The following is a 9,760-nucleotide window of genomic DNA, read 5'->3' on the forward strand; positions in this document are numbered from 1 at the left end:
ATTCTATGATGTGTAACTTATAAACAAAGGTATGGCATCTAAGTCCAAGGAAGTCATTGCTCCACTGTATTCGGCATTCATCAGACCTACCATTGAGTACAATGCCCCCTTTTGTATGTACCTAACCAGGCATACTCAACAATCGGAACGTTCACAGAAGTTACTTACTAAAAAAGACTATAGGGCATAAGTAATATGTCCTATGCAGACCGCCTCAAGGCCCTAGCCCTGTATTCTGCCGCCTACAGAATTTTGAGGGGAGATTTATGCCTGGCATACAGGGCATTGTCAGACCCCACTCTGATGGACCTCCTGCATATCCCCAAAACAAACAGCACCAGAATTACCCATTCTAAAGACTTAAACCTCACCTGTGATTTAAATAGGACCTACTGGAGAGACAGGCATGTATCCCATAGACTACCCCATCCATGGAACAGGCTCCCCATCCATGTGAAGCAGAGTTCCTCCCTAACCCAGTTTAACTGCAACTTGGACAATTGGATGGAAAACTGGAAATTCATTCCTGCTTTGGCACCTATGTCTCTAACAGACAGAGGAAACCTGTACATGGTGCATCTGCTAGGCACATGCTTACACTTATCAAGGGTATCAGAACTTGTCAGAGATTTGGGATGCATGGCTAAGTTTAAAAAGGCCCTTCTGGTCATTAGCCTAATAAATACCTATGAAATACATTCACAGTCCTCTTATTTTTACAAGACTACATCACAAAAAAGAAAATCAAACTACATCACAAAAAAATAAAATGATTCCCCCCTACTCTGTCACAACCACATTCTTACTTTCATTAGCATTTCAGCTAAATTCCACTTCTTTTACCTTAGCCTCCCATATATTCCAAATCACCCCAAACATAATTGTAATGTAATTTATCAGCTGAATGTATCTTTAATCCAAACAAAACCATAGAAAATTATATTAATATCAATACCTTCTTTTTTATTTTTCAAAGAAAAGAACTCAAAAAAACTTGTTCCATAATTTCTTTATCCTTCAACACCCTAGAAAGAAAACATGTTCTGTTGTCTCTGTATCATCACAAAATAAACATATTTGCAAATTAACTTTATAAACCATATTATCTTTAACAAGTAACCTATTTATAGATAATCTTCATAAAGTCTTGACACTGTTGATACTAAATCTCTTTTTATTGTCCTTAACAGCTTCACAAATCTCATCACTCATCCCTTCCCAAGGATTTATCCCATAACATCAACTATTAATATCCTTATACCAATCTCCCCTAGACGTGCTATTCTATCAACAAATCCCACCTTCTTACTTTATACTGATATTCTATAACTTATTTTCCTTCATAACTTCTGCTCCTTTTTATTCTTCCTTCTCTATTCCACCACTCTCCACACTTACTTTTAAGTATTTTTAATACTACACTTTCATTGGGTTTATCTTTTTTTACTCAACATTTTAAATAGATTCACAAACATTCCATGCACAATAGGACTAATTAAACCTAGCCCTCCATCTTCTGGGGTCATATACAAAACTCCCCTCAACAGGATTTAATCTACTACTCAAAAAAAAAAAAAAAAGGAGAAGGATAATAGCTTGCAACAAACAACAAATATTTTGCTATTTTACTTGGAATCATATAAACCTTAGCCAAATACCATATATTTTCTTAAAATAAAAGGATTTATTAAATACAAACTGGATTTATTTAATATACCTTACTTATAGGACATTTTAAAAACCTTCCGTAACTTTCCTATACTCAATTTGTTCAACCAAATTTCCATTGATCATAAATTATTTATTTCCTTCCAAATTTTACTCCTAATGTAATTACTTCTGTGTCTATTAACTTAATACCTTCTATATCCCTTACTTTACCTAATTCATACCTTTTCTCTTTACTTGCTTCTAAACCTACTTCCCCAGCACCATCACAATCAAATCTAAGCATTTTTTGCTATAATAATCACATCATCTGCTTGTGATAAAAATTTTGGAATACTCTCATAATTATTTCATACAAAATTACCTTTTACTGTCCTACTTAACACTAAACACCACTGCATTCATAACTAAAGAAAATAATATCCCACTCACAGGACAACCTTGCTTTAAACCTTTATTCAAACCAGTACTTAAACCTATCCAACCATTGACTAAAATATTCACTTTAGCATTTTATGAACATGTTGTAACACTTTCAAAACTTTAATATACAACATTTTCTGCTAAAATTAATAAACTAACATGATTCACACAATCAAAATTTTTCTTAACATCAGCAACTAGTAAATAGAAAAAAGGAAACAAAATTATAATATTGTCTACAATCTCTCTTACGATTAATAACAAATCCTGACTACACATACCCTTAATACCAAATATGCTTACTATGAAAACTTCAATAATCTCATTAAACCTAACCTGTAATATTTTCATAAAAATATTATAATCCACACTATTTAATGTTATTGATCTCCAATTTCTTATGCCACTTTTCACATTTTTCCAAATAAAATTATTTTACAGAATCTTTAAATTTATCTACTACTCACTCCTGCAATCATTCAAATATGTTAATTAATATCACTTTTTGATGTTCTTAAATTTTTATAAAAATCATAACTTATACCATCCAGACCTGAAACAGACTCCACATTAACACAAACCAGTAATTTATCTAATACTTCCAACATAATTTCTCTTATTAAATTTTCATTGGATACTTTAAACATTTTCTTATCAAATTTATGTCTTTAATATACTTTCCTAGATTCATCAAAATCTCATTTTGACTTCTCAACATAACTCCTTCAACATTTTTTATTTCACTCACTACTACTTACTAAATGTTTCACCCATTTACATAGAAAGGGAGAAACATCTTCTTTTACCTTTTAACATATATTTTGCTTAAACAAATTTTCTATTTTTATTTTCTAAAAAAAAATCCTTTTTACAACAAAATAAATTCAGAATTATTTTCCAAACTACCAATCAAATCCTTTATTTTCATAAACTACTCTAGCTTGCTTTATTTTATCCCATTCTAATTGTAAAAAATATTTATATTTCTTCTTAAATTCAGTCCACCATTTGCTCCATGATCCATATAAATCTCTCATAGCCGTATGTTCATACCAAAAAATGAACTTCTCTTTCCAAGTTACAACTTTCAATATTTTTCATTAACATTTTAATTAATTTTCTATTACACGTTTACTGCCCACCCTACAGTCAACCCAATACGTCTGTGATCCAAAAAACATTTAACAATTTTACCACAACTATTACAGAATTAGAAAACATAAAAAATCAAATTCTGTACATAAAGTACTCCTGTCATATGTCCACAAGTTTACATTCCATAATGTTAAACAACCATATTTCATAACTTCTTTAACTTTCCTAATATCACTTCCTAACTTTTTGTTACATTTTCTTAACCCACAATTAAAATTCCCATTAGTATTGTTCTCGCATTCACTATCACATATCCTTTCAATATCTTAAACAGTTTCTCTCTCTTTTTCACAAATGTGAAAGTATATATTCCTATAACCCTGAACACCTCCTTGCCTTTCTAATATCTATAACCGTAGCTCTCTCTGCTTTAACAATAAAAATCTAATAATCTAACATTTTCATTGAGCATAAAAATTACACCTGAACATTTTTCTTTACAAAAATTCCATACAACCTTTCCTTCCCACCAACTTCCGGAATAAATCTTGTATCCTGCAAACAAACAGCTTCACTTTTTAACACCATTGTAATACTGCTAGTCTCCTTCCCTTATTAACCCAATTATTATCATTCACAGAAATAACTCTACATTTATTATTTATTCTTTTCAAACTTTGGAGAATATTTTTTAATTTTCTCTTTCTTATCCTTACTGTACCACCTATCAAATTCCTTTTCCTAACTTGTTTATTATAGCTTTCCTATTAATCTGATGTATCACTTTCCACTTCCTCTTCATTTTTTTCATTACTTTCATTCTCATCTTCCTGTTCCATAATATAACTACCATGTACTGCTTCAACTGTATGAATTTATTTTCTTTTATCACCATTTCCACTCATTCCTTTTTTACTTTCGCTCTCTGTCATCATTTCCTAATACATTTTCTTCTTCATCATTTCCTGTTATTTCTTTTTGTTTACAAACCAGAAATGGCCTTCACCTAATAAATGCTACATTCTTTTTTGCATTTGCTCGTCATATGGCCCTGTTCCTCACACTGATTGCATTTGCTCGTCATATGGCCCTGTTCCTCACACTGATTACATCTATTTTTTATATTCATTCTTCAAATGATCAAAGGCACCGCCACAAAATAAACATGCTTTAGGCTGCTTTTTGGTCTGAAGAAAGTATTTTATATAGCAAAAGCACTTTCCAGTTTTACTATTACATATGTTTATTTTTACATGGTTGTTTTATTTGGTTTTGTTCTATGTGTGAATTTAAAAACAATGAATATGAGGAGGTCGTCGTGATGGAAGTAGCATTGGTGGTTTCAACAACAATAAGCTTTTCAGTCTTCTGGATGAGTCAGGAGAGAATTCCCAAATTTCTTGATCTGATAGAATGGGCAGAGTATTTTTCAGAAAATAAAGAAGCTGTGGGAAAGGAAAAGACCAGTTTAGATGATGGAAAGAAATGAGCTGGGAGAACATTTGCAGCGGTTGTGACAGGGACAGAAGGTACTGTGAAACTTCTTGAAAGATATTTGGTTCGTATAAGAACACAGAAGGAAGAAACCGTTGATAGATATTATGTTTAGGACAATTTATTACTTTTAGGGTTTGAAACAAAGGGCATAAGATCACTGATACATTTAGGGAAGGAACATTTTGTGACTTACCTGAGTCAGAAGATTTATTGAGGTAAAGTTTTTTTCGTTCGCACTTCCTGTTTCGTTCCAGGCTAAAAGCAAAACAAGGAGAGCAGTGGACGAAAAAGGAGATTGTGGCTTTGTTGTATGTGACAACGTGGTGCATGATAAATAGTCAGCAGATAGCTGAATTTAAAAACAATGAATATGAGGATTTATTAAAATTAGGCCAGGGAATTGGGGAATCTCCCCTACTTTTTTTGTGCGGGTGGTATGTTTTTTTCGTTCGTACTTCCTGTTTCGTTCCAGGCTAAAGGCGAAACAGGGAGAGCAGTGGACAAAAAAGGAGATTGTGGCTTTGTTGTGTGTGACAATGTGGGGCATGATAAATAGTCAGTGTGTTTTTATCGCACAAAATAAACATGCTATATGGCTGCCCCATATATCTTACAGTGCCTCTATGTCCCTCAATATGAATTAAATTAGGTAGATGTTTAACAGCATTTTTCTCAGATTTCAGAATTACATTCAGCTCCCTCATTCCATTCCAAATACCCCCTTTCATTAGTTTTTACAGTATCAGAAACAGAATAACATTAAAGAAAAGTCTGTTTTGATGCCCTCAAAAATCAATTTTACCTGTTTGAAAATGCAAATGAACCTTCTTTTTTTTAATTGAGTGCATTGTCCAGAAAAAAAATAAAGTAATTTCAGGAATAACCATTTTCTTTTTGTTCACAAAGAAACGGAAATCTGCTCAATAAATCTTCTGACTCAGGTAAGTCACAAAATGTTCCTTCCCTAAATGTATCAGTGATCTTATGCCCTTTGTTTCAAACCCTAAAAGTAATAAATTGTCCTAAATATAATATCTATCAACGGTTTCTTCCTTCTGTGTTCTTATACGAACCAAATATCTTTCAAGAAGTTTCACAGTACCTTCTGTCCCTGTCACAACCGCTGCAAATGTTCTCCCAGCTCATTTCTTTCCATCATCTAAACCGGTCTTTTCCTTTCCCACAGCTTCTTCATTTTCTGAAAAATACTCTGTCCATTCTATCAGACCAAGAAATTTGGGCATTCTCTCCTGACTCATCCAGAAGACTGAAAAGCTTATCGTTGTTGAAACCACCAATGCTACTTCCATCACGACGACCTCCTCATATTCATTGTTTTTAAATTCAGCTATCTGCTGACTATTTATCATGCCCCACGTTGTCACACACAACAAAGCCACAATCTCCTTTTTCGTCCACTGCTCTCCCTGTTTCGCCTTTAGCCTGGAACGAAACAGAAGTGCGAACGAAAAAAACATTACCACCCGCACAAAAAAAGTAGGGGAGATTCCCCAATTCCCTAGCCTAATTTCCCCAGGTAGTATAAATACCACCTTGGGTCTCCACTGAAAAGAGGCTACTAGCCTAGTGGGACAAACTCAGTCAACAATGGATAAATAAATAAACAACTACATAAATAAATCATTCTAACTCTCCAGTAAAAAAGGAACAAATTGCCTCAAAACAAGCAGAGAAATGTTTGATGGTCTGCAGGTATGCGTACATAAATAACCTAGTAAAAAGACTGTTGGCCTCTGCAGTGACGTGGATAGCTCATCCTCTTCTCCTGACATAGGTAGCTTGTTCTGTCACCCAAGTACAGTTAGGGCCATTACAAATCCTCTCATAGTCAGGATACCAATGAAGACACAAAACATCCTCAAGGCTGCCTGCATGATGCTCCATGGACAACGGGCAAGTCCCCAATATAAATAAGGGAAGAAACTGACACAAATTCAGCAGGGGGAGGCTTGATGGTTGGCAGGCAAGGGCACAAAAAAACCTGGAAAAAGCACTATGGATCTCTATTGTGATGTGGGGAGCTTAAACCCTGACCAACGGGTGGGGTTAGAACTACCACAACATGTCCTCATTGTCGGGATACTAGCAAAGACACAAACATTCTCATGGCTGCCTGCATGATGCCCCATATGGCTCATGCTCTCATATTTGATGAGTGACTTCTCAGAATGTGGGAATAAATGGGCATAAGTCCAGTAGGGAAAACTTTGATGGTCAACAGACACACATGCAAAAAAAGACAGAAAATATGGTTACTATGACATTCATACAAATCAGTTATTTTAGGACACCACTGGATCATGCTCTGAAGTTTTGGTTACCATTAATGTAATACTCATACAAACCGGTGATTTACTACAGAGCTGGAATATGGATTGAAGTTTTGGTTACCATTAGAGCTTATGGTGCCTATTGGGTATGAATTACCTTTTAATGGAGAGTGCAGAGAGATGGGACTACCACCCAGTAGAAATAATGTGCATAGCACTGTTCCATATTCTCATTCTCCTATCCATAATTTCTATCCACCTCAGTATGCTTCCAAAAAGTAGTAGCCTCCTGAGGCCTAAATGCAGTGTGACAATCGAGGACCATTTGTAAATGCACCACAGCTTAGCTTATCATTCATTCTTGATTGACTCATCCAACATGAACGCTTGCCATTCCTTATCTATGGTCACAACCTGTCCATGGAGACACCTGTCAGTCCCTATTTGAGCAATTGTGCCCTGCAAAAAACATGAAAATGATAAAAGTCCTGAGATTCTGGGACAAAAATAACATTCCCCAAGATATCTTAATAGTTGCATAAAACAATTGCATGGTATTTGAAGCACCTAATACGATATGAAACAGCATGAACAACCCATATTCTACAAGAAAGAGTTTTAGAAGTAAGAAGAAGAAATCCAGTCCTTTGCACTGGTTGTAAGCATGGTTTGTCCTACCAAAAATCATTTTTTATGGAAAAATTAGTTCCATTTTGGACAACTGAAAAGGTTGGAACCCTATCAATATCTTCACTCTCCTAAACTTACCAAATGCAACTTCACAGACATCCAGTCTCACCCACTCCTACCTCTAATGCATACTCAGACACAGAGCCTTCCTAGCCCTAAACCACAACCACTCACTGCTGAATTCATCATTCATGCACCTTCCTTTCTACATCATAATCCCCTTTTTTGTCTTAATTACCTTCCATTTGTTTTTGCTTTACTTAAGACTGTCATTTAGTCTCTCGTACCTTCTGCCTCCAACTCGCCTACCTTACCTTTGTAAATATTTCACTCCCTTCATTCAGACTCATCTCCTAATTTTGCACCCTAGCATTTCAGAAGTCAAAGTTACACAGACTTCATAGCCATGAATAGACAAAGTCACTGACAGCTGTCCACCTCTGAAGAACAAGGTGCTTTTCATTCAAACAATAACATAAAATGCTAACGAAACAAAATATAAGACCTTCGTAAGAAATCTCAACCATGAAATTAGATGGCCAACCCACACCACTTACACTCATTTGTCCCCTTACTAACATTTTAGTAGAGTGCAATACACTACTACATGTTTAATGGCAAAGAAAGCAGGGGCACTGGGGCTAAGGTACCATTCTTACAAGCTAAACATGGAAACACAGATTCTGTTTTCACATACACAGTCTGCATCCTGAAAAAAATTGTTTTTGCATTGCATTTATTTCTTGTAAAAGGAACCTTCTTTCACATACGAAAATAAATGTATTAGTAACCACCATCTGTTTGTACCAATTTGCATTATGTGTTACACAAGAAAAATGGCAGTTCATATTGGCAAGATTACCAAATTAAGTTCAATAACTAACTAAATATAAGTGGAGAGACAGCAAAAATACATTATAACGCATGAAATTACTACTTTTCTAAGTGCCATTTATGAAATTCTACAAACCCCCAACTACAGACACTCCTACTATACAATTTAAAATAAACTGCTTTTCTTGAACAGTCTCACAAGCAACAGTCCTTTCATTTGTCCCAGTCGTCACCCACCAAACTTCCACTTAAATATTACTGTCGCAGTGTGTCACCCCTCCTTACTAGTTCCACCACTCCCATCCTGCCCTCGCTTACTTCTTGAATCCAGCAAATCAGCATTCCACTCTGTAGTCCGATACAAAATAATAAATGGAAATTCACAAAATCAGTTCTGTGTTTATTCACAAACTCGGTTAAGTCGGTAAGCCAGTAAGTAGCTGCCTTGTAGGCTGCCATAGCAACAAGCAGTAAATGAGACGGGGCATAAAAACGAATTCAAAGGACGCTAAAAATGGCACCCTTCTGAAACCTAAACTCATTCGCACAGGTCACCAAGGTGGTAGGTCACCTGCTTAGAGTGACACACAAGTAATCAACTGATTGTTTTAAACCAGCGACACACAAAAACTGGGGCGGGGGTCACATTAGTCCACTATTTGTACAGCTAACACAAACTTCCCTTCAAGGTGCCCTTGCGCTACCTCGGAATACATATCAACTAAAAACACCTAGGTCTCTCCGCTACACTTTGCACTTTGGCACAATACAAAGACAGTAAATACATTTTATATACGACAAATGCTAACCACATTCTCCATCTCGCTACTAATAAACCTAAGTACAGTATATGAAACAACCAGCAAGTACCACAAATAGAGTAGGTCCACCTTCCTACATGAATAACCTCAGTACTTTGGGTGGATAATCTTAATACCGTTATTTTGCGACCCCAAACATAATAATACCTCCTACACCTGCGCCTACAACTACGGCGCAATGCACTAGTACCTAGCTACTCCTCCTGAAAGCAGCCTTGTCTTGTATCCCCCCAATCCGGTTGACCGGGACAACGCCCACTGCCGTTCAGCCTAACAGAAATGGGTGTCGCCGCTATTGTCACGGTGTTGGCTTACCCGCTCCCTGGCCTGCCGCTCAGCATCCAGCTCGCGCTGGGCAAGCTCTGCTCTCTCCTCCGCCTCATCCGCCTGCTGCTGAAGGGACTGAATCTTCCTTTTTACAGACTCGATTGAGCTGCTCCC

General features: G+C 36.0%; 1 protein-coding gene across 10 annotated transcripts in view; it reads right to left on the minus strand.

Moving 5' to 3' along the window:
* The window catches only part of TPM2 (tropomyosin 2), a 762,558-nt gene that overhangs the window by 674,207 nt on the left and 78,591 nt on the right, over positions 1–9,760 (minus strand). For 4 of the 10 annotated variants that reach the window (XM_044078488.1, XM_044078476.1, XM_044078481.1 and 1 more), the window contains exon 1: positions 9,635–9,760. This exon is cut by the window's right edge. The exons of the other annotated variants lie outside the window; for them this stretch is intronic. In XM_044078488.1, the coding sequence (XP_043934423.1) occupies positions 9,635–9,760 (126 nt within the window). The remainder of the gene's footprint in view (positions 1–9,634) is intronic. 10 annotated transcript variants of the gene reach the window in all.

This window comes from Protopterus annectens, chromosome 1.part1 (genome assembly GCF_019279795.1).
Source record: "Protopterus annectens isolate FY-2018-M chromosome 1.part1, PAN1.0, whole genome shotgun sequence".
Lineage (NCBI taxonomy): Eukaryota > Metazoa > Chordata > Ceratodontiformes > Protopteridae > Protopterus > Protopterus annectens.